The sequence below is a fragment of the Cryptomeria japonica genome, chromosome 10, assembly GCF_030272615.1.
Source record: "Cryptomeria japonica chromosome 10, Sugi_1.0, whole genome shotgun sequence".
Taxonomy (NCBI): domain Eukaryota; kingdom Viridiplantae; phylum Streptophyta; class Pinopsida; order Cupressales; family Cupressaceae; genus Cryptomeria; species Cryptomeria japonica.
Window position 1 is genome coordinate 375,501,234 of NC_081414.1, and position 26,523 is coordinate 375,527,756.

General features: G+C 39.1%; 1 protein-coding gene across 1 annotated transcript in view; it reads left to right on the forward strand.

Moving 5' to 3' along the window:
• The first annotated feature begins 2,100 nt into the window (after nt 1-2,100).
• Nucleotides 2,101-26,523, forward strand: part of LOC131075859 (cyclin-C1-1) — a 180,545-nt gene continuing 156,122 nt past the window's right edge. The window contains exons 1-2 of the mRNA XM_058012776.2: nt 2,101-2,608; nt 2,711-2,817. Coding sequence (XP_057868759.1) covers nt 2,574-2,608; nt 2,711-2,817 — 142 coding nt within the window. The 5' untranslated portion in view covers nt 2,101-2,573. The remainder of the gene's footprint in view (nt 2,609-2,710; nt 2,818-26,523) is intronic.

The window sequence follows — 26,523 nt, forward strand, 5'->3', positions numbered from 1 at the left end:
TTATTGTGATGATTCAGATTTTGAGGAGAACTTTGGACACTTGAACTTGGGGATTCTCACATGTGACCCCGTTCTTGAGTCTTGTACTTCATCTTCTCATATTGATATCACATCACCTATTGCACCTGATGATGCAGATAGTGCGACAGTTTTGCCTTCATGTGATTCAGTGCAGCAGGATATACATTGTCTTCCAGCTTCAGATTCATGGGATGATTACATGACAGATATTGCAGGTTTGTTTGTGGAATCCTACATTGCAGATTTGGGAGACATCATTGATGACATACATCTTCTCTTTGATGAAGATGATCCTTCTTCGATTGTTGCGAGGGCACACTCTGACCCTCTTGTTCATTCTCTACATGATCATTCTTTCAAGGTTGACATGATTGTGGATACTTATGTACAGGAGTTGGAGGAGGTCTCTTTATTCTTTGAGGAGACACATGAGTCTTTGGATATTGTTCTCCATCCATCTTCACTAGATGTTGGAGTTCCTTTTTCAGCAGTATGGCACAGTTTACCATCTTTGGAAGGGGTATCTTTCAGCATCGACATGGGGACACTTGAGCAGTTTTCAGAGATTCCTTTCATCATGAGTTTTCTTCATACATCTTCCCTTCATGATTGGGGAGACTTCATGGATACACCTTTGGTTTTGTTTCTTCCTAAGGGGAGGAATGTTGTTCGACGTTCGTGGAGCAGTTTCTTCATACATCGAGCTTCTATCTTTGGTGCAGATTCTTCATTGAGAGATGATCACAGTTTGACTTCTCTTCTTCTCTCGTATGGGGGGGACCTTTTCCTCACATGGGGTTTTGTTCCTCACATACTTCTTTGAGAGTTTTCTTGTATAGCTTTCATCTCTCTTTTGGGGGAGGGTTTTTTCCCATTGGGTTTTTCTCTCTTTCCCCACTTTGTGAGAGATTTCATTGCATTGGTTTGCATGCATTTGCATTTGTTCATGGGTACCTAACATGGCCTCATAGCCGGGACCCATCTTGCATTGCTTAGTTGCATTGTAGACTTAAGTGCATTCCCCTAAGTTGCACTTAAGGGGGGGTGTTGGTGTAAATAATTATTCATCATGGATATTATTACACTTACTTAAGTTTACTTAGGATAATGCATTTCATAGTAGTTTGGATATGAGACACTTGGGTGTTTGTGCCACACACTTGGGTGTTTGTGCCACATTGGGATAGTGTGTGTAGGAGAAATTCCACCTCTTATGGTGTTGATCTTGTTATTACACTATCATATCCACTTATTGTGGAGTGATAATTCCACCTTCGGTGGGTGATCCACCTCATGTGGAATATTATATTATTTCTCCTACCTACCCACACCTATTTCCTACCTACCCTTGTTTCTTATTGAGCCACATGTCATATTTGTGTGCTCATACATATCCCTAGCCTTGCCTATATAAGCAGGCTCATCTACATTGTATGTAACTATTGAACAATTATTATTGATCATTTTCTATTGATGAGAATACAGTTTATTCTTGTCCCATATTATGTCTCTTTCATGTACATTTCAATGACTTCTTGATCTTGGCAAAATCCAACACTTACATTAAAATCACATAATGAAACAATTTCTCGTGAAGTGCTAAAATCTGAGATGTCTTTTTTTAAAACTACATAAGAATCTTTGTTATCTAGATTTTTCTTCTTGTAAATTTTAGAATTTTTTTGATGCAAAGTAACATGCAACTACCCTAATAATAATCTCACTATCAACTATTTTCAACCATATGTATTGCTTGTTTGAATCTTCTTTCTCTACTTTTTACTATTTTGTCCCACATTTCTTTTACAAGAATTGTGACCCTCCTTATGCCTTTTACCAGTTTTAGTCCCTTTATTTTAAATTGAAATTTTATTGTATCCAACAAAATTTGACACTTTACAAGCATTGTGTTCATGTGTTTCCATGAGAACAACAATATCCTCGAGAAATACAATGTCCATTGGAAATTTGAAAATTACTTTTTAAATACTAATAAAATACTATTAATTTTTTTCTCACCCACTGAAATTTTTTAAGACCTCTCCATGGGACCCAGCCTTGTTCTCTATCGAACATAGGCTGCGGCCTGGAAACACGCACTTTCGGAACCAAACCTTATTAAAATCCTTCATTTCATTTCATTTCCAAACAACTTTCTATAAGATGTACTTCGTCCGTGTAACACAATGGATCTTCTCCATGAAGGCCACTAACTGTGACAGGACAAGTTTTCTAATTTACTAAAGAGGGTTTTGTTGATCGAATTGGAACCGTTTTTCCGGACCCGAGGATTCAACATAATTCTCTTTATCGTCTCGGAGATCTGTGTTCAAAATTAGATTAGATATCAAGATTTGCAGAATATAGGCTTACCAGAAAGCGTAAAAGCTGAAAATTCTCTGATCGTCTTCGTTTTAGGATAACTATTAAGTGTGACCCAAACTCAGTTTCGCTAAATTCCTCAGCAAAGCTATTGCCAACATCACAAACTAAGCATTACTTTTTAGGCCCCGCTTGATTATTTCTTGTTATCATATTTGGCATTTAGTTGCATGATGGCAGCTAATTTTTGGGTTTCCTCTCACTGGTAAGTCTCTCCCCCTTTTTCTTTTGATGTTTAGTACTTAAAATTCGTCTACGACTTCTGGCATGTGTAAAAATGGAGAGAATGTTTGAATTTATTTTGCAGCAAGAAACTTCTGGACCAGGAAGAAGTGGACATTGTCCATCCTGCAGATAAGGAACTGGGGCTCACTTTAGAAGATATTAAGCTCATCAAAATGCAAATGACATCACGTGAGTAATTTTTAATTTTGTCTAAGATTTTTTTCCATTATATTAATTTTTGTCAATAATACCATTGTATTCACTTTGGGGATAGAGAATTTGCCAATACTTTAGTGGCAGTGGAATATTATGAAGTTTCAGTAGAAAGAGGTACTTTTTGGTTTATTGACCACCCTGCTGAAATCCTTGACCCTATTTGCGCAGTACAAATATTTTTGTTGTTTTTATTTATTTTTTAATTTTTGGTGAACTCGCCTTGCGGATTAGCCGGTGCCATTGTCATAAGGGATCCTTTCCCGTCTGGTCATCTTTTAGTGTAGTTGTGTTGAATATAGTATTTTACACAATTTCAACACACATCATTTTGAATGTGATATTTTACCAGTTTCAACATCTTTTCATGTTTGCTGTGAATCTGAACCTGGATTTCTGTTATTAAAATTCCCAATGCACTTGAACTCATCCTATCCAATGGGGCATATGACCTTAAATTACCGACCTTAACCCTACCTAGCAAATGGATCATGAAATTAACCTATTATTAACAACATAAGGGTACCTGTATTGATGGATGATACAAAATGATTGACTGGAGAAGAAATTAGGGTTCAGCTCTGTGGTGAGAAGCTCATCCAAAGGGGGTCTTGTTTTGATAGTAAAATAGAACACTGACTATTCCTATTTTCTAAATTGATAAATTCCAATGACAGGGACTCATTCAGCTAAAATGTCACGAGCAAGGGACATCTCTTTTGTTAAAACTTAATATAATCCAGGACTTGCACCTGGTTTCATCTATTTTCTTTTTGTTCTGTGAATTGAGCGACATGGAACCCTCTCCAGTTTTTCCAGCACCTCATAAACAGGGAATACATATCAAAGGCTTTGCTCGAAAACCTGAGCATCGGTATATCAATCTATAGATATGATGTGCTATATAAACCTATTGATATAACAGTCCTGTATATACTAAACCAACCTATAAACCAGAAAAGAGCTAAACCAATTCTATGTCTTCAGTCTTAATAGCTTTGAAAATGCATGTATCTTCATTCTTGATTAGGCAAGACACCCAGATGAGGAATTTGATGGCTTTAGTGACTTTCTTTACTTTGTAGCTCTCCCAGTGCATTGAGGCCTTGAAAGGGGAAGCAAACTTCTCAATGTCCTGACCAGGGGAATAATCCTTTTCATTTTCCACCAAAAAACTTTGCATTCTGCCCACGTCACCAACCAGTGCCTTAAACCTTCCCTCAAGCTCTCTGAAAGTGCCTATAGAGGCCAGCCCATCTAATTCCTTGCTCGCCACTGAAGGGTTCCATTTGGAAGCTTTCAACTGTGTCAAGGGTGCTTATTCCTGAAATAGTGGCAAGCCAAAGCTTTGACCATTTCCTTGTCTTTGATAAAGTCAAGCAGGTTTGAAATGAACATAGAGGAAATAGCAGAATTGATTCTGTGCCTCTCTGCTGCTTCAAGCGAACCAGCCCCACATACTTCTTTGATCACTGCCTTGATTCCACCTCTCTGTATGATGAAAATCTTCGCCAATCTCATATCAGAAATCTCCCCTCTGAATGCCATTTGTTGGCTCTCTCTGAACAGGTGGAATATTGTCTCCATGGCAAACAGAGGTGATTATAGCTCAAAGAGGAAACAAATATTTTCTTAATTGCTGGTTCAACTTTCTAAAACATCACCGTTCCTTGCTAGTCAATCATAAGTCATCTCTTCATTAAACAAGCCACATGTGAAATGGGATTGAGGCTTTCGAATGACATGCTCAAAATACAGGACTGGGTAATCATGACATATAGAGGGAGGGGGACAAAATTCAAGCCTTGCCAGCTTTCCATTGAATGACTTATGACAAGGTCCCTGTTTGCATCTAAGCATTGATTAGAAAGATGATCCACTACCCCATTAACCTCTCTAAAGAAATGTTGAAGGGAGTAAGTGTAATGTCCCCTTTTGGGATATACCTGATTTTTGCCAAAAATAACAATTCCAACAAATGCAATTTATTTACAAACAGAATTCTATAATTAAATTATAGAATTGTAATGCCAATTTAGAGAAAATCATAATTTAGGTCTTATAAACTATATTAATTAACATCAAAGCATTAATATCTAGAATCTATGATCGTATACAAATAATCTTTATTAAAATCACAGTATCCTAAAATCATTCATATCTATACCAATTGTAATGTCCCCCTTTTGAATATATCTGATTTTTGCCAAAAATAACAATTCCAACAAATACAATTTATTTACAAATAAAATTCTATAGTAAAATTACATAATTGTAATGCCAATTCAGAGAAAATCCTACTTTAGGTCTTATAAGCAATATTAATTAACATCAAAGCATTAATATCAAGAATCTATGATCGTATACAAATAACCTCTATTAAAATCAGAGTATCCTAAAACCATTTATATCTATTTCATAGCTTATTCCCATACTCAACCATTTCAGGAATCCGATGGAAAAGTTTGATAGGACGCCGGAGAGACTGTCCTCTTTAACCAAGCCCAAGGGCACAGAATGAACCTGCAATCCATCCATCTTGGGGTGATGTACTTGATGAGGGAAGACCGGTACCGCTGCATCTTCCTATAAAGCATTTCGCATTGATTCCAAACATGGTTATTGATGGAAATTAGGTGAATAATTACTTATCCTATATTTATTGATGGATTGGCAATTTAATCATATAAGTAGGACTTAATAGCCAATCACATTGAATAGCCAAGTATTTCTAATCTTTGTCATAGAATATGGACAGAGGTGAAGTTTTGGTTAATCTTTCTTCTATAATGCAAGGCAAGGTAGCAACATGTCATTAGTAGTAGGTAGATCCTCCCTCTCTTGTTGATTCTTCATAGTTTTGTGGACCCAAAGCCTTAAGTTTGGGGAAGTGTGATCCAAAAATGAATTTTGGTTTGTCTCCCTGGCAAAGTGTTCACAACTTATAGGACACGTGAGTAGGTCCAATATCTTTGGTGGTACCTCTGTTTGAATGTTATTGCATATTTGGAATTTTCTAGTAAAATAAAAATTTGACACATTATTACAAGTGTGGTTGCAAATTATGTTTTTTTTTTCTTTTTCTTGAAGAAGTGGAAAAATTATTAGGAAGTGGCATTTTCATAACTGTTAAGCATAAAGTAATTATAAAACCCACTTGGAGTAAACAAACTAAAAACACACAAGGCACAAAGCATACACGCAAGACACAAAGCATACATGAAAAAGGCACACATATAAAAATGTTAATACTAAGGCAAACCAAGGTTCCAAGTGCACTAGGTAAGGAGCTCTCAAGGTAAAGGTTGTTTCAACTTTCAATCACTAAGTACTTAATTGACTGTCCTAGAGTGGGAGAAGCATTGATAGGAGCTAAGGCCTACATAGGAAGTGTAATGTTGGTCCACTTGATTTTATTTTTGATTACTCTCAGGGCTCAAGAAGTTTGCGCTTATTAACTTCCAAGCTCGAAATCTTGACTACTGAAAACCTCTTATCATATTGGCAGAAAATCCTATGATCTTTGGTAAGAGGAACAATTGTGGCCCTGTGAATGGTGAAATCCTAACTATCTTATCTCTGTATATCAGGCTTTGGGGTTTTGAAGTGCTCAAATGGGCATTTTGTGATTGGCCCTACGGGCACTCCCTTAATATTGCTGGAATCCACACAAGTGCATATAGCATTGTTCCTGATTCGTCCATTAACACTATTAGGGTCATTTGATTGTTCTAGACTTTTATGATGTGCATCTTCATGGTGATGCGTTTCTCAGATCCTTCTATTTAGGTTGGAATTTCTTTGATGCACCCATATTAAGATCATAGAAGGAAAATATGTCTTGCAACTGATGAGGATTAACGATTGTTAATAATAATAATAATTCCACTAACTTGATGTCAGTATTGTCTATATGCAGAATGTTTAAGACCTAGAGTGTCTAATGAGTGCGAAGCTTTAATATTGGAAAGTAATTAGCCAATGAGAGGATACGTTTTTTAAACCATGTATTTGTCAACTCTTGGATGATGGTTAATTTTAACTTTTAATTGGTGCAACTGATTGTATCTTACACCAACTAGTTAGCTTGGAATGAGACATATGGGACGAAATTCAAATATTGGATTACTCAAGAAGAGGCTGAATAGTTAACCCTAATTGGATGGCAATTAAAGTAGGTTTTTTCCTGCAGGTTGACAAGATTAACGCTCTGATACCAATTGTAATGCCCCCTTTTGGGATAAACCTAGGTTTTGCCAGAAATAACAATTCCAACTAGTGCAGAATTCTATAATAAAATTACATAATTGTAGTCCCAATTTAGAGAAAATTTAAATTTAGGTCTTATAAACAATATTAATTAACACCAAAGCATTAATATCAAGAATCTATGATTGTATACAAATAATCTCTATTAAAATCAAATTATCCTAAAATCATTCATATCTATACCAATTGTAATGTCCCCTTTTTGGATATACCTGAATTTTGCCAAAAATAACAATTTCAACAATGCAATTTATTTACAAATAGAATTCTATAACAAAATTACATAATTGTAATCCCAATTTAGAGAAAATCCTAATTTAGGTCTTATAAACAATATTAATTAACATCAAAGCATTAATATCAAGAATCTATTGTTGAAATAATAGCTAGTTCGGATTAAAATTTAAATGTTGTCAAATGGCAATCATATTGTAAACAACTTGTGCGATCTATTCTCCTTATTGTAATTGGGCTAGGACCCAAACATAACGTGTACTCTTAATGTGAACCCCAAATGGGCGGTAAAGGCAAACAAGCAATAATGTCTTAATAAGTCAAGACCTATTTGAGCGGTCTATATAACATTATTATGAAATTAATAAGGAAGCCGACTTGAAACCTGACACCTCAAGTCAAGTATATAAGCAAGTCATTTGCATGGCATTATACACAATCACATCATGCAAATTACATCAATTAAGTCAGCGAACTTGTAATGAGCCTCAAGTCAGCGAAATTGTTGTCTCAAGCTTATTCATCTTCTTGAAGGTCAGCTCTCATCTCTCTCCATTGGCTGGTCTGATATAAATGTTGCCAAGTCTGCAAGAGTTATCTTAAGTCTGAGACAGACTTCTGGAAGGCCAGCGATCATCCCCATGCAAGCGAATTCCTTCTACATATCAGTGCATCACATCTCCAAGACAGCAAGGCAGATTTGATACATCTCGGTCAAGCGAATTGATTGAAGACTGTTTTGGCAGCAAACTGATCTGATGTTGGAGATAAGTTTCATGTCTTGTAATTGCCTTCATATTTGACATAATATAATTGGATTTTAAGGCTGGGTTTTTCACCTCCAAGAGGGAGGTTTTCCCAGGGTATTGCTGTGTTGTGTTTATGTGCATTGTGTTTTTCATTGCATTTTCTGTTTACATTGAATTCTGTTATATCTGATTGGTAAAATTAACATCTATGATCGTATACAAATAGTCTAAAGTATCCTAAAATCATTCACATCTATTTCATTGCTTATTCCCATGGTCAACCATATTAGGAATCCGATAGAAAAGCTTGCTAGGATGTTGGGATACTGTCCTCCTCAACCAGGCCCAAGGGCATAGAATGAACTTCCAATCCATTCAGCCCCTTGGCCCACAAGTATGGCAGGACCTCCAGTCCATCCATCTTGGGGTGGTGTGCTTGATGAGGGAAGAACGGAATTGCTGCATCTTCCTATAAAACATTTCGCATTGATTCCAAACATGGTTGTTGAAGGAAATTAGGTAAATGATTACTTATCCTATATTTCTGGATGGACTGGCAATTTAATCATATAAGTAAGACTTAAAAGCTTCCTTTTAAATTTATGTGAAATAAATAAATAAATTCAATAATACTTGCATAGCAATTATTTCTCTTAATATCTAGACTGCTGTTCTTAATTTCTAACTCAGTTTTATTCTTGAATATATTTCTTTTTCTGTTTTCTGATTTCACTTTCTTATTGGTTGATCCCTCCAAAATTCCAAATGAATGTTTTCCCTTTTATATTCACGTATCCAAGTGAAATGACACATCTTTTTGAATAGGGACCTCCTTCTTAAGAGTCATGACTTTCTATTCAACCTTAAGCGCTGCTTTATGAATTGTAATTATTTCCTTTAAACTTTAATTAGTTTGCCCAGTTCTCAATCAGCCCTCTTGCTAAATATATTCTTTCGATCCAGGTCAGCCTCCTTTACGCAATCGCTCATAATTAAATTCCTTTTATCTTGTTTGGCCTGCTGAGAATTAAATTCCTTATCATCTAGGTCAGCCATTCATATGGAAACATTATATTCTTTTGTTTCATAGCCTAGGTATTTTTATTTATTAGCAGGCTGCGATATGTTTTGTAAGGCAGTATTCTCAGCAGGGGCATGACAGTAAGATTTGAGGGAGTCCAATAACAACCAAGCTTCTATGAGATTATTTTCATTTTTCCAATTAGTTGATTTCCAATTTCTAAGAGAATTGAATATTACTATATAATCTCCTTCAACTATGAGGCTTTAGCTTGTTGTTCGTTTGTTTGTTTAAATTTTAGAGCCAGCTTTGATAAGATTTCTAGACAAGTCACTAATCACACACCCGGCCTCTAGGAGGCCTGGATTTCTTCTTGAAGCACTATTGAAATTAAGTACAAAGAAGCCAATGTAAAGTGGAATCCCTTTAACCTTGCCCTAGAAGAGGGATTTGACTCTAATGCCCCATGAATAAGGGGAGGCTGATGAAGGGCTATGCAAATCCTCACTCACAAACTCTCAACGATAAACAATGCAGCTCAAAAAATGTTAGAAATTAACTCAAAATCTGTAAGAAATGCCTCATGTTTCTCATTCAAAGGCTCCCAAATTGATACAATAACATAGCATAACTGAAATTACATTGACTTGCAGATGTATGGGCTTTCTAGACACAATGACGACGTCTAGACTCTGTTCTAACCATGGCTTGCACACACTGACTTATAATGTTCAAAATTCAGGTCGCTCAAAACTGACAAATTTGGCAATACTGACGCAGGAAGGTCACAAGGCTCTAACAAAACCCCTAGAAAGCAGGAAAAAGGGAGGGTCCCCATTTGCAATGGGGTGATGTGTGAAAAAGGTCACAACAGGTATCTCGCTTTGATACCAATTAAAGAGCACACAGAAAATACTGAGAGGGGGGTGGGGTGAATCAATATTTTAAACTTTTTAAAACATGAAACCACATAATATATAGAAGAGCATACAACAAGATGCAAACACCAAGATTTCTTGTGGAAAATGCTTTCGGGTAAAAAACCATGACACACAAAAAGATTATATTAACTAAACTTGGGCACCAATCCAAAATATAGAAGTGAGCACCAACTCACTAAGAGCACCAATTCTTCTTGAAACACGGACAACATTGGTGAAGCACCCACTCCACAAAAAAGAGGCACCGACCTCAGTTCTGCAAATAAATGTTCCTCTTCTTCAATTGTAACACTCTCTTTTGCACAACTTCAAAGAGCTGAATTCCAGCCTGCCAAAGAACTTTGAAATGATATATTTTCCTTATTTTGCACTCACAATCTCATATATCTCTCCTCTGTACTTCAAAAATCAAAACCATGGGCAATATAAAATATTATAATTCCTGACTTGATTTCAGTAAGTCTAAATATGCAGCCTGTCACACACTTAACGAAACACCAAACCGATTCAGTTTACACCCCAAAAAGAAAAAACTATCTTTTTTGCATTGATTTTCTATACATTATTTTAACACCATATCCCTTGAAATCTATTATTGGGATGCATATAGAAATAGGAAGTAACGCTTGCTTACAAACTCCTGGTGTAGAGTTGATATGGCCTAACCATGTCCCATGACCAGCTTAGGAATTTATTCGTTGCCTTAGGGAAAATAAATGTCCAGCGAGGGAACTGACAACAAAGAAGCCCCATGTTTTTTTGATAGCAAATGAAATGCTACTGTCAAAAACATATACCTGATATCGGGTCTTCCTTAAGAATACCATAGCCGACATTAATCCAAAACTTCAATAACGCAAAGGCTTGATGTTGAATCCAAAACGTATACTTCATAAAACTCCATAATTTATGCTTAAAATAGTGCCCATAACATATGCTAAGAACAAACTCTGATGGCTTTTGAAACAATAAATTCATACGCATGTTCTTGTCCCTCTCATGGCTTGCAACAACAATAAAGAACGATTCCCTTTTTAGTCTAATGCGTTACATTTGCCGTATTCATAAAAATCGACCCTTTTTAATATTCAAGAGATGACATGGCAAACAAGTAGACAAGTAGGCAGCTTAAGCAGACAGTCAACCAATTCTACTAGATTGGCAAGTAGCTCAACCAGACAGGCAAGTAGCTCAACCAGGTAGGCAAGTAACTGAAGTAGCTCAAGCTAGTAACTAAGCAACTCAACCTAGCAACTAGGCAGCTCAACCAAGCAACTAGGCAACTCAACCAAGCAACCAAGTAGCTCAAACAAATAATTGCTAGACAACCTTGATCATCATCCTTTGACATCAATGACAAGATATCCAACATGATCCTCCAAGATAGTCGAGTGCCTGGAGCCTAGGACTTTGTACAACAAAGTATGGATATCATGAACACCCTCAAGGACAACCTACACTACACCCAAAATTAGCAAAAGATCTATGTTGATTAGAACCGTACCGAATGAACATATGAAGTTGGAGACTTGGTTTTCTTATGACTACAACCATACAAGCAATCTTCGATTGGTCAGCAGAGCATAGAAGCCAAAACCCTGATTTTATGGGCTATACAAGATTATGAGAAACATAGGCAAAGCAGCCTATGAATTGGAATTGCTAGAGAACAACAAAATTCATAATGTCTTTCATGTTTTCCTACTCAAGAGAGTGCTAAGGCAACATGTTACCTTGTGTTTGGAACTATCTCCACTTGATGATGAGGGCAAATTTTTTTCGAAACCTAAAACCATCCTCAATATGCGGGAGAAGAGATTAAGGAATAAGATTTTTTCTGAATTCTTGGTCATGTGGAAAGGCCTGCCTTTAGAAGATGCTACATGGGAAGGAGGAGATTTTTAATCATCCAAATTTGAAATTGCTTGAGGACAAGCAATCTCCGGAAGGGCGGACTGTCATGCCCTCACTGTTAAGGAGATAATAATGACAGAGAAAATAAAGACAGCATGTAAATCATTAAGAAGCGATGATTGCCACAACAATTAGATAGTAATCAAACATTGCAACAACAATCAATGAGGAGAACATTAAAAGGTACGATTAAGTAGGTTAATGATTGGTTTATGAAGAGATTGCTTGTCGATCAAACCATCTCTTCACCACTCCTTGGTGTTTAGCAAAGTTCTCTAATGCTTGATCTCTCTTTTCTTCCAGGTTCATCAACTGTGTCAATCTAGCCTGCACTGCATCAGTGTCTTCCATGTACTCCTGAATGAATCTCAAGGTCGGAATCCTGAGTTGCATGGGGAAGACTGGGTCTTGGCCATAAACTAGAAAATAAGGCGAAATGCCTAATGCGTTCTTTGTTCTGATTCTGTCTGCCCATAAAGCAAATCTCAATTGGGTGTGCCATTCTCTTGGACTTCTCTCTAATAATTTCTTGATGACGCTGAGCAAATTTTTGTTTGTGGATTCTGCTAACCCATTACCCTGAGGATAATAATTTGATGAAAACTTGAGGGTTATTCCGTACTCAAAAGCCCAATTTGAGAATCTCAATGATGTGAATGCCGATCCATTGTCGCAAACCAACGCATAAGGACATCCAAACCTTGTGATTATGCTCTCCTCCAGAAACTTGATTACAACTTCAGTAGAACAAACCTTAAGTGCTTGTGCCTCTGACCATCTGGTACAATAATCTGTAGCTGTAATGATGTACTTGTGTTGTGCTGAGGATGTGGGGTTGATGATACCAATAAAGTCCATTCCCCACTTAGCAAATGGTTTGGCTTCAATCACTGGATTCAGTGGCATGGCAGGATTTCTTTTTCTAAAAGCTGCGACTTGACATGTATGGCAAGTCCTAATGTGATTGAATGTATCTTTAAAAAGCGTAGGCCAGTAATATCCTGCTCTTAGGATCTGGTGAGCTGTGGCGAGGTTGGCTCCATGTCCGGTTCCAAACTTGGAATGGAAATGTTCAATTATCTGCTTTGCTTCGTCTTTGCCAACACATCTCAGGTATACTCCTTCATAGTTTTTGCGGTATAAAACAGATCCTTGAAGCATGTAATGTTGACACTTTGATCTTAATGCTCTCTTTTGTGTAGGTGTCATGTGAGCAGGACATCTGTGATTAAGCAAGTATGTCACAATATCTTTGTACCATTCATCATGAGTGACATCTTCTAATTCATAAATTTGTTGAACTAATCCTGGCCCATCTATTGCCAATGTCTGTGCCAAAGCTTGTCCTCGGACAAGTTTCATGGGCTGGATCTCAATATCAAACTCTTGGATAATGGCGACCCACTTTCCTCTTCTTTCTCCTAATTCATTTTGCATGAGAAGAGTCTTGACGGCTGCATCGGGCACTATTGCATAAATTTTGGCTCTCAGGAGGTAATGTCTGAATTTCTTCACTGCCTTTACTAATGCGTATGCTTGCTTTTCAACATTTGGATATCTCAGTTCTGCATCTTTCAACGGAGTGCTCATGAAAGCAATTGGGTTTTCGTCCCTCTCTTCACTCCTTTGGGTGAGAATGGCGGCACAAGTGTAATCGGAGGCGAAAGAATATAAATAAAAAGGTTTGAGATAATCTGGACTGATCAACACTGGTGCTTCTGAAATTGCAGTCTTTATTTCTTCAAATGTCCTTCTGGCTTGTGGAGTCCATTCAACCTTTGCATCTTTCTTTAACATTTCATTCAATGGTCTGACAATCTTGGCAAATCCGGTAATGAACTTTCGGACGAAGTTGATCTTGCCGAAAAATGACTTGAGCTCTTTCTTGCTTGCTGGCAAATTGATAGTAGATATGGCCTTCACTCTTTCAGGATCGATAGATATTCCTTTTTCTGAAATGACATGTCCTAAAAGCTTTCCTTCTGTGACTCCAAATATGCATTTCTTCGGATTAAGGGAGACACCGTATCTTCTGCATCTTTGGAAGACTGTTCTCAAGTCGTCCACATGATCTTCTCTCTGTCTGGAGAAAACTGTGATATCATCCATATATATAATAATGCACTTACCAATTAAATCTCTGAAAGCGATATCCATAGCTCTCTGGAATGTGGCCCCGGCGTTTATGAGTCCAAAAGGCATTCTCTTATAGGCAAACGTTCCCCATTTGGTGGTGAAAGCAGTCTTCAGTCGATCTTCAGGTTCGACTAGGACTTGATTGTATCCTGAATATCCATCTAGAAAGGACATCATCTGTGATCCATTGACGATCTGCAATACCTCATCTAATGATGGGAGCGGATAATTATCTTTCTCTGACGCTCTGTTGAGATTTCGGAAATCAACACACAATCTGATCTCTCCATTTTTCTTTCTAACAGGTACCAAGTTGGCGACCCACGTTGAGTGTCTTACTGTGAAGATGATTTTAGCTGTGAGTAACTTCTTCACTTCTTGGTATATCAGCGGTTCTAACAAAGGGTTGACGGGTCTTTGTCTTTGCCTGAATGGCTTGCTTCCTGGTTTCAACGGGATTGTGTGAGTGATGATTGCAGTGTCGTAGGTCTTGAGATCTTCATAGCTCCATGCGATGACATCTGGGAAGTCCCTCATGTTTTTCAGGATTCTATCTCTTTCAGTCGCTGTGCAGGACTTTCCAATGAAGACATTTTTAACTTGTGTCTCATCACCTAGATTGATTGCATCACACATATTGCCTTCTACATCGTGATTTTTCTTTTCTTTCAACTTGTCAGGATCAAAAATCCTTTCCAATTCTACCATTCCTTTTGGAATAGTGTTTGTCTTTAAGTTCAGGACTCCTTCAGCATCGAACTCAGCTTCACCCACTTCATCTTCATCTATGATCTGCGTCAAGAAGACGTCCGTGTTGGTTAGGAAGTCTAGAATATGCTTGTCGTCTTCGAAAACTTGGAAATTGGTAATGTTATCTGGGACTGAAGGAACTGATACTAACTCGATTGTAAACTTCTTCAATCCTTCCATTGCTAATGGTATCAGTGAGCTTGCGGCCTGTGCAAGTGAATTGGCCACTTGATTCTGATGTCTATAAATTGAATTGATATTGAAAGCATCAAAACTTTCAATTAGATCCCAGACTCGATTTCTGTACTTAGTTAATCTTTTGTCATGGCAAACATATTGCTTCCTGATTTGCCTTATTGCAATTTCTGAGTCTCCATATACTTGCAGTATCTTCGCCCCCTTTTGGATGGCTAACAGTAATCCATGAACCAAAGATTCATATTCTGCTACGTTGTTGGTGCAAGGGAACTGCAATCTGTGAGCGGCAAGGTATGTTTCTCCTTTAGGACTAATCAATTCATATCCAGCTCCAGATCCTTGTTTGGATTTAGATCCGTCGAATCTTAATGTCCATATTTGATTTTCTTGATTCTCTGTTTTTGGACTTTCTTGACTTTCAGATGATGTATTGGACAAAACTTCATCTTCCACGGAACCCTCGGTGTCCGTAGAGCTTTCATTCTCTGAATCTTGAATTTCTTCTACAATCAGTGTCTGTGGGGCTCTTTTGTATACTTGCTCCAATGCGGTCTGGCATAAAGCACAAGATAATTCAGAGTGGACGGCATTGTGGATTCTACACCAATTCGGAAGAAGCAAATCTCGGACGGAGGTTAGGTTGCCAAGTTGCACACTTTGCTGGATGTTTCTTTGTACGAACCTTCTGAAGTTTTCAAACATCCCTTCATCCTCTTGATCGGATCCTTGATCGCTTTCAATAACCATCTCTGTCGATTCTATGACCTCTTGCTGGGTATCTTCATTTTGTACATTTTGTATCATCAAGACTTCCTCCACTTCGGGCTTGTACGTTCCTAGATCGGACTCTAAAAATAGGACTTCATTGTCTTCCCCATATTCAGTTATCATCAACCTCAACCTTGGAGTGCTATCAATTTTAATCTGGTTCGGGACTCCTCTCCATGGTAACCACATGTGTGCAAAATCGGTCGATACATATCCATTCAATTTTCGTGACCAATCTCGACTTAGGAGCATTCCATATGAATCTGGAATATCCACTACTGAAATATCTATAAAATTCTGGACTCTTGGATCCGCGGCCAATTGCATGTGGATGTTGTTCAATTCTCCCATGACTGGAACTTCTGTCTTGTCAAGCTGAGTGACCTTCCTCTTGGTAGGTGCGGGAGTTATTCCAAGTCTTTGACAAACAGCTAGAGGCATCATGTTGCTCGAGGCTCCAGAATCATAAAGGCAATTGTGCAATAATTTTCCAAATATTCTAACTGATAACAGGAACGGGGCCGGTTCGTCTTTTCCTTGAGAAGGAGCTGAAGAATCCCCACTGTGTTCTTGATGTTTGACTTGATTAATCTTTGAATGATCATCCTTTACCAGACTCTCCTCTTTTGAGTGATCTGTTTTGTTTGAAGATTTCCCTTTCTTAACTACATCTTTCTTGATTGCGACTTCCTTTTCGGGAAGAACCTGGCTAGTGGCGAGGCCCTCTTTGACTGTAGGCTGAGCTTTCCTGGTCTCACCCCTTTTTAGTAATACTTTTCCTTCCAACATATCTTCCTTTTTAGCTGGGAAGGTTATTGTTTGAACCATGCATTCATTTTGTTCAGATTGTTCTTGGGAATCGCCTTCCTCTTGAGTCACATTGATAGTGGCTTGAACATTTGACCTTGTTGTACTAGGCTCACTTAGGCTATTGATCACCGCATCTTTAATTTCTGACACCTTGAGCAACTCATAGAGTGGTAGACTTACCTTGACTTTTTTGAGTTCATCCAATACCAAGGCGGCCAATCTTTTCATTTCATTACCCGCGGGAGGTGAAATATTCCTTTGTCTGTATTCTTGCGCGTTCTGCGGGTACTCTGGAACGTTGCTGGCTTGGGGGTCTGGCGGAGTTGAGAAATTGTTTGGAGGGATCGACGTTGTTAAAGGTTCAGGATTCCTCTGATTCCTGTGATAAACTCTTTGGTTCACTCCTCCTGATGATTGATGAAATACTTCCTTTATTCCTTCTACTAGGACACTGTCGTTCAATGGTGGGAAGTAGTATTCTGAATCCTCAACAGGTCCATTTGCAGATGCTGGCGGAAACTGGGATCCTGGTGGTACCATTGGTCCATTGGCCGACTCTGGAGGAAATCTCCCATTTTGCACTTGACTAATTTCTTCTGGTGAATATCTACAGGTTTCAACGATCATGGCTTGACCATATTGCGTGGTTGGAACAATTTCGTACCCTGTGGTGGGAGGATTTTCAGGTGGATTAGAGGTACGCATCTCTTGTTGGAAAATGTCGGCTGCAATTTTGAATTCAGGACACTGCAACTCAGAATGTTGGTTCGTGTTGTGGAGTCTGCACCAACTGGACAAGGCTGCTTCGGCTAAAAACACTTTGCTTGAAGAAGGGTTCTCTTGACTTTGCGCATTTGGTGGATTGTCCAAAGGCGTCACCACATTTCCATTGTTCGGAGCTGTATTCCATGGTCTCCTCTGGAAACCTTGATTGTTATTTCCTTGATAATTGTTTCTAAATCCTTGATTATTATTCCCTTGGAAATTTTGGTTGTGATTGATTCTTTGCATGCTTTGGAGTTGATTATTCTGGTTCCTTAGGTGAGTGACCTCAGTTGATAGCTTCTTGACTTGTTCGATCAACTCTTTCATTTCATCCTTTTCTTCTTGTGTCATTGACGAATTTGTGGCATTTTGCAGGTACACAGGTTGTGCGGGTGGAGCTTGAGAAATTGGGGCTCCAGGGTGAAGGACCAACTGATTTGCCGGTTGTACGCTCGGATAAGTTGCCTGCGGAATTGGATTCATGACTGGAGTTTGGTTGGCCAAGGCCGTACCAACCGCCTGCATCTGGTTCGGTGCCGCGACAGGTCCCATGTGTAGTAATGGCCCAGTGATGTTTTGCCCCATGTGCTTACTTACTTCAATAGCCTTTGCATAGGCCGCATTTAGATCATTTGGGGTCGGATGCGTCCTTACAAACATAGCTGTGAGATGATCTAAGGCTCCATAGTAAATTTCCCTTGGATCTGCAATGAGATAAGGGGGACGCAACATTGTGTATGCGCGGTGAAATCTGTTGTTGAAGGAAGTAATAGGTTCATGTTCTCTCCTTCGAACTTCAACAAATTGTCTGTATAACTCTGCTGGTGTAGTTGGGATGCCAAATTTAGCAATGAATGCGTCCTTCATCGCGTCCCAAGTCCTGATGGACCCTGTAGGCAAGTGAATGAACCAAAAGTATGCCTCTTCTCCCAATGAGTAGGGAAAAAGCCTACATGCCACATCTCCATATTCAATTTGTCTGTTACGAAAAAGGTCCTCGAACATCTTGATGTGATCTTCTGCCGTGCGATGGAAATCACTGACATTGAACTTGGAACAAAAGTGCTCTGGATTCTTCGGCATATCATGATAAATCGCGAATTCCAACGGTGATGGATTGTTGACTAGCCAAGTCGCACCATTGAGTATATGAGGAGGAGGAGGTGGAGGTGGAGCACGTTGAGCCATCGTACCTTTTGAAGCTGAACTTGATGAACTAGCTTGGCCCTTTGTTTGTGAAATTGCCTGGATACTAGATTGGATCGCCGCTTGAACTTGTTCTTGAAGAACTTGTGATGACTCAGGAGATCCTTCCAATCTTAGTTCGAATTCTTTGGGAGTGTCTTCTCTTTTAACTCGCTTTGCTTTGGAAGTAAACTGAAGTTCACTTAGATCCTTGATGCCTGGTGTGGACCTCAACAACCTTTGATGTTTCTCGGGCGAGAATGAACCAATGCGATCCAGCGTGAAGTCTTGCAAGGATTATTGTAGGTTCCTTTGATTGCGAAGATTTCTAGCTATGACCCTTTGATGTTCTTCGGCTCTATCTTCCTCTTGCTCTAAGATGATCCTGACTCTGTTATATTCGACTTGACTTCTCCTTGCGTTCCAAGCTACTTGATTCAATTCGGAAATGATGTCCTCTTGGGTATTGCCTACTTGCAAATTGGGTTGCACTACTTGATTCAATCCTTCATTTGGCAACACCATTGTACTTCATGATCATGCTTGCAATGTATTTCTTTTTTCAAAATCTTCGGACTTTGAACTTTCGGAAACTAAGAGCCCTCCTTCTAGCGCCAATTCTGTTGAGCGCAGGAGGAGGGACAAAAGTCCTGCACAACTCCTTGCGAATGTGATTATCTATGAACAGCTTGATAATGATCGAGGCATGATAGTACAAGCCCTCCTTCTAGCGCCAATTCTGTTGAGCGCAGGAGGAGGGACAAAAGTCCTGCACAACTCCTTGCGAATGTGATTATCTATGAACAACTTGATAATGATCGAGGCATGATAGTACAAGCCCTCCTTCTAGCGCCAATTCTGTTGACGTGTATTTTGTACACAATCATACACAGAATAAAATACCAATAGGCATCTTATCCTCTCTTGAGAAAATAGTCTCTAACTGCTGAAGATTCGCGTGAAGGATCAGTTAGGTAGACTCCAAGGTTCTTTTAGTAGGGTCTCTACGTGTGGACAAGCTTTTTTAGTGGTATGATGTGATTTGCTGTTTCGTCCAAGGGGTCTTACGCATTCTAAAGCTCGAAGATTTTACTAAACTAAAAGGAACTTTTCAAAAAATAGCAAAAGATAGGGTTTAAAGAGGTCTAATCTAGCCTAACCCTATGAATGACTTAGTATGGACGAGATTTGGCAAGACTCAACCAACTTCAATTTTGCCATAAGATAACAACTCAATTGAAATTAGTGCGATCTTCTAAGGTAATATAATGGTATTCAATGCATCAAAAGATCAAGGACACTACTACGAAGGTACATATCCAAGACACAATGATAATTGAAGATTAAGGACTCAAAGTGTTCTCCAGTCGACCACACAAGGCGTTCCTACAATCAGCAAGAAGCTAGTGGTTTGGATTACGAATCCTACCAAATATCAAATCTCACACTTAGTCTTTCAAATTAACAAACTACTTCGATTGAGCACGATTCAAGTGTATCAAACAACCATGAAGATAACTCAAGAAATTTGCAACAAAACACCATAACTTCAATATTTTATTGATTTCCAAATCATCATGTACAACAATTGCTTGAATTTCTCTCTTCAAGACTCAATCTTGCTACAAAATAAAATTGCTTACAACTCTAATCAACTATTGACTCTCTATTACACCATTAACTATTACCCAATGAAATGAAAAATGGGGGTATAAATAGCATCCCCAGTTACAATGAAAGGTCCAGATTGAAAGTAAATCAACGGACAAGATCATGACACCTAAACCCTAATTAGGGTTTGTTACAAATGACCTCCTTTTTACTGAACAATATTAAATACATAACCAAATATTAAATTTGGCACAAAAACCTAGGAGGTATCAACCAATGAGAAATAAGATGTCATGTCATCTGTAACAACCTTTCATCTAGAATCTTATTCCCTTTCCAATTCTCTTTCTTAGCATATGCAATGAATTTTGTCACGATTCCTTCGATTTCTGTGATTGGAATCTCGGGAAGATTCTTGATACTTTCTTCCAAGTGGATGACCTGATCGAATGCATCTAGAAGAGCTGCGTCCCAAGTAGGTTCAAGTTCCTTCGTTCTATCAATCAGGGGCATGGTGGCGTACATCTGATCATACTGTTCATCTGTAACATCTGCGTCCTTGCGAAAGATGATCTTGATTCTACCCTCAAATTCTTGCATATCCACATCTGTCTCGACCTCGATCCTTCTGCCAAGAATGGTACGAAGTACCTCAAATACTCTGTCCTGGATCGGATTGATCACCTCCTCAACTTGACCACATCTAACACTGATGTCCTCGAAGAGAACACTCTTTATATGGAGTAAGGTTGACCACTGAAATAAACTGTGAGAATCGCCTTCCAAGATCCTCTCCTGCGCTAAAATTCTTCTGGATGTATGTCTTATTACTTTCAAGACAGGGATGATAACGTCCTTGGTATGGGCAAATGCAGCTACTGTTACCATCAATCTGTGGATTATCTCAAGAACTTGGATAGCCTGATGAATAATCTTCGTCATCCTTGAAACAAACTCTATGGCCACTGTATGAGATCTATCCATCCAACTACATGTACGCTGGACCAGGTTCCTGAATCTTTCTGCTTCATTGATCGATTGAAGGGGCAATGCCTGCACTGGTGATCTAACTGGATCCTGACGTCCCAAAGGTTCATTGATGTGACTGAAATATGTCCTCCATGCACCTCTCTCTCTCTCTCAAGCTTCCTATTCTTTTCCACTTCTTCTCTAAGCTTGTCCTTTAATGCCTCAAATGTGTCGGTGGCATCATCTAAAGTCTGCTCTGCTGTGGATGGTCCTAACTCAAAAGTCTGTATATCATATTCCTCTGCTAGGATCTCACCTTCATATTTGTCTGCTGCCGGTGTAGCTATCTGCAGTTTTCTGGATCCAGTCTCATCTCGAATCATCTTGGACATCTTGGTAGCCTTCTTCTTTTCTGTTACTTCATGTGAGCGTCCAACAAGGCTCTCTAAATCAATTGCATTGTCCTCGTCCTCTACTACGATCACCTTAGTCAATCTTTCCTTCAACCAATCTGGGATATTCGATCTTGTCTCTTGAACTTGAATCTCTTTATGCACTATTTCTTCTTGTCTGGGAGGAGATGTCATTTCATTGTCCTCTTTGTCTTCATCCAACTCATAGTCTTGGAGAGATCCATCCGACGAAACATGCTGTGCCTGTCCTTCCTCCTGTCTGTCATTCTGTACCATAGACTCCATGGACTCTTCTACTTGAATTGTCTTATTCTCTGATCTAGAAGAAGTACCTAGCACTTGATCTTTGTTGGCACCCTGCTTTTTCTTGGAAGACTCTTTCTTTTCTGTTCTTTCCTTTCTCTTTGAACCTCTCGGATGGAGATTGCCCTCACTGGCACATCGAAGGTTACCTTCACCTGAATTCCTAGGATTGGGATTGCCTTCACTCACACTGGCTCCACCTTCGGCTGGTTTCTCTTCCAAAGTAAAAGACATAGCTATGCCTTGTTCTCTCAACTTCTGATGCTGAACGTCTACCCATCTGCGAGTACAAGACAAGACTGGTGCCATCAAAGCATCTAAATCCACGACCTCGGGCTCATTCCAATCCAACCTTATTGTTTTGCTTTCTCTATCATAGGAAGACTGGATATGCCTGCCATTGTCCTGAGCTTGGTCGGCCACTCTGTAAATCCTGCATTTCCTGATGAAATCCAAAGGCAATCTAGAATGCATTTTTCGTTTCACTTCAAGATCATCCAGGAGGTTCATCATAAAATCTTCAATCTGGTGCTCATGTCTAAATCTTCTACCGACCGTCTCCTCTAAATGTCCATGTGGATCAAAGCTATTTCTCCAAGCGAAAGATGAAAAAGAATACAAGGCTAACTCCTTCTCTGCGTCCTCCATGGCTAAGACATTAGGACATACCTCAACTGAATTACCCAAAATAATAGGTACCTGAACTCCATTCTGATGTCTGTGTCTGAATGCCTTCACGTATGCTGCCAACTGCCTTGTTACCTCAAGTAACACAATTCTGTCTGTCGGATACCTCGGCAACATGTATGGAGGTAAAGGACATCCATGCACTCTAATGTAAGTGAATTTGGGAAACTGAATGAACCAAGCACCGTACCTCTTGATGAATTCCTGGGCATCCTGAGATAATCTGTTGTGAATCCCACCTTGCAACGTCCTTGTGATGTTCATCGTGAAAGTATCATTAACTAACTTGTAGTTTTTCCCTGGCGGATGATGCAAGTAGGTATAGGATTCACAAGCTCTGACCTCGCCGGGTCCTCTTCCAATCACTCCTCTGTGAGGTAGTCCTGCGTACTCAACACTCCTGATCAAAGCATAGATGACGTATGAACTCATGTGGAAAGACTTAGTAGCCCTGAGTCTCCTCAACTGTACGTCTAAGCAATGGCTAATTATCCTAGCCCAATGTATCGTACCCTTTCCTTGAACAATCACCTGGATGAAGTAAAACATCCACTTCTCAAAATAGAAGGCATGAGGTGCTCCTGTAACTCGGTTGAGCATAGTAATCAAATCTCTGTATTCCTCCTGGAAATCGATCCGATGCGGTGTGTTCGGTACCTTGCTTAGACGGGGACGACTCTTGAGTAGCCAGTTCTTGTTGATTATGCTTAGGCAAGCATCTGGATCATCATCGTACACTGATCTGGCTCCTTCAATGCTCTTATATATCATGTCCCTGTGCTCTGGAAGATGGAAAGCTTCACTTATAGCTTCCTCTGAAAGGTACGCCAAAGTGTTTCCCTCATTGGACACAATTGTCCTGGACTGTGGATTGTAGTGACGGGCACACTCGATCATCAACTCGTGGCACTGAATAGCTGGAGGAAAACCGGCCGCCTTGATGATGCCACTCTCTATTATTCTCCGGGCGACAGGTGATGGCTTGCCAATGTAAGGGACCTCTCGAAACCTCTTCGTGCTAAAGTTCCCCAAGTTTGTATCTCCAATGTTGCTCCACTTCGACACGATCTTGGTCTCCACTTCTTCGGTCCTCTGATCTTCTTTCATGAGAGCTGAGCGACTGGTGGATGCTCCCGCCTTCGGGGTCGCCATACCTACACAACATTTCATTATGAGAACTAGATTTTGCAATAAATAACATAGATAAGAGAGAGAATATTTTTTTAGGAAACGTCATGATAAGTCTCTAGAGTTATCATTTCCTAAAAAAAAGCAACGATTGAGCCAAGAAAATCAAAATTCAAAACATTCAAAATTTAAAATATGACGATGAATAAATAAAGCAATAAAAATCAAATCGCCATACCTCAATAGAGAGCTAACTCTAGAATGCAAAAAGACAAAATTCGCCTAGGCAAAATTGATGTATAAATGATCTCCAAAGTTATCTCCTCAAAAGATCAACTTCGCCACCTTTGGATCAAACGCGATCTTCAATTGCACCTTTGACAATTCGCTCAAATGGATCTTCAAGTTCGCTCAAATGAAGGTCTTCAAATATCGCACCACCCTTTGACGTGGTCTTCATTTTACTTTGTCAGGTTCCAAATTTATATTCAACGGACTCGTCATGCTCTACTCCATTCATCCATGCCTTGACATCGTCCGCAACTTGGCAAGAAAATTAATTATAACAAAAATCGCTCTGGTCCCTTCCTGAGGGACAGGAGCGAACTAGGCCTTTTGGGACCCCTGTGGACGTTTTAAAATATTCAATTTATATTCAATGAGTTCATCTCACGCTCTTCCTTGCTTTTGGACGTAAACTTATCTTGATTTTTGCCTGGATTTTTCTCAATGAAGGACATCGCTCTGGTCCCTGGGAGAGGGACGGGAGCTATAAGGTACTTCGCCCTGGTCCCTTGGAGAGGGACAGGAGCGAACTTTGCATTCTGGACCATTCTCCTTCATTTTTGCATCTCAAATTATATTCATTTGGTAAAGCATCTCCCTTTGGACCTCTTCAAATCATCAAGTCAACAAAATCTCGCAAGGACAAGGCAAAATTTGATTTGTAGCTCCGGTCCTTCACTGAGGGACAGGAGCGATTTTCCTCCTGGAGGCGTTTCGGTGCTCATGAAAATCTTCAATTTATATTCAATGGAAAGGTCTCGCCGTTCACCATCACTTACAATTCGAAATTTGTCTAGACTCTGCAAGAATAATGAGATATTTGGAAAAGAGCTCCCGTCCTTCACTGAGGGACAGGAGCGATTTTGCTCCTACAGGCCAAAATAACATGATTTTTCACAATTTAACACTTCACAAGGCAAAAACAAAACATTTCCAATGCCCAGGATCAAAAATCAAAAAAGTCAAAATTTAGTCAAAAATATTCAATCAGACAAAGATTCACATTTCACTTTCAATACTTAGACAAATTTAAGCTCTGCATCAACATTCCAATTGAACATTAGACCACTCTGGCGAATTCATTGCATTCAAAATTTGCATCCTAGAAAAGGAAGCTCAAAAGCTCTCAAAAACGACTGGATTTTGGCCTGAAGAGACAAAAAGAAAACCCTAAGGCTTGACCCTAAATCCAGACAACTAACTGACTAACAAAATCCTAAAAACGAAGGCGAAAACGAACGAAAAACGAGCAAAAAAGAGGGGGTCCCCATTTGCGATGGGGCGATGTGTGAAATGGTCACAACAGTTAGTCATGAAGGGACACGTTTTTGCTGAGAGGGCAACTACTTTCCAAAGAGATGCCTATCTTCATAAAGTCATCAAAATATATATAGAGGAAGATGGAAGGCAGAAAAGATCATCATCGAAGAAGTAGAATCATTAAGCATTCGATCTAATCAGAGTTGCAGGCTCAGAATATACATATTAACCAGCAGCTTATATACCGATCTTAAATTGTGGTATGAAGTATAATGCATATTGATTTGGCTGATTTTATATTTATATTCAATTTGATAGGAAGTGGGAATGTATGCAGATATTCTATCACTTGTAATATATGCATAATTAATAGTGAAGTAGTAATGCATGTATTGATGTTAATGAAGATTCCTTTAAAGCTTAGAGCCAATTAGCTGCCCCATTATGGAGGGGAGAATGTACATACACGAAGTGCAAGTAGCATGAGTATCCATTCGAGTAGTAGTAAATCAGTAATAACCCTGTGTGGGGCTGGGAGGCCAAATGGTGAGTGTCATTCTGTGCTCCTAGGCTTGATGGATAGGCTCGAGGCGCCTTGTATGATCTCCCATGGTGCTTCATAATGTGGATAGGTTGTTGGGTAAAGCCTTAAGGGTCCTACATGAATATTATGAGAATTATAATATTAGTTGATTAGAACTCTATTTTAACATGGTTAGATTATATGCCTATTCATCTTCTATAATGATAACTAACTTGGTTGCAGGCTCTAATTCAAGATATCAAGTTGACAATTTACATTACCAAACATAATCCATACCTCAATTAGGGAATTCTAGGGCAAATTGACTAAAGTTCTAATAGGGTACACCACACCTAGGCAAAGGCTCTCGCTTTAGACATGCAGTCTTTGTGTCAACAGTTATCAAAGGGCCAATTTTCATCCATAAGCTGTTTAGAGATAGATAAATATTGTAGCTTGTGGAGCAGGACCCTGATTTAGAACATGCCCACCTTAATTCATCCTCCACATCTCCGAGGAAAATTTTCCTTTGTTCCAACTCATCCTTCTTAAGGGCTTTTTGAGAACGCAAGGCCTCCAAGTTTGAAAGACCTTTCTGACTAACCATTTGCAGCCCCTTAGATTTTCTGATGCCAACTTAATCCCTTACAAACAATCCCCACTCTTTGCAAATAAGATACTAATCTCTTTCTAATATCTCTTGTCTTGAAGTGGGCATTGGCTATTCTATGTATCATCCCAGAGTTTTTCTTTTATGCATTCC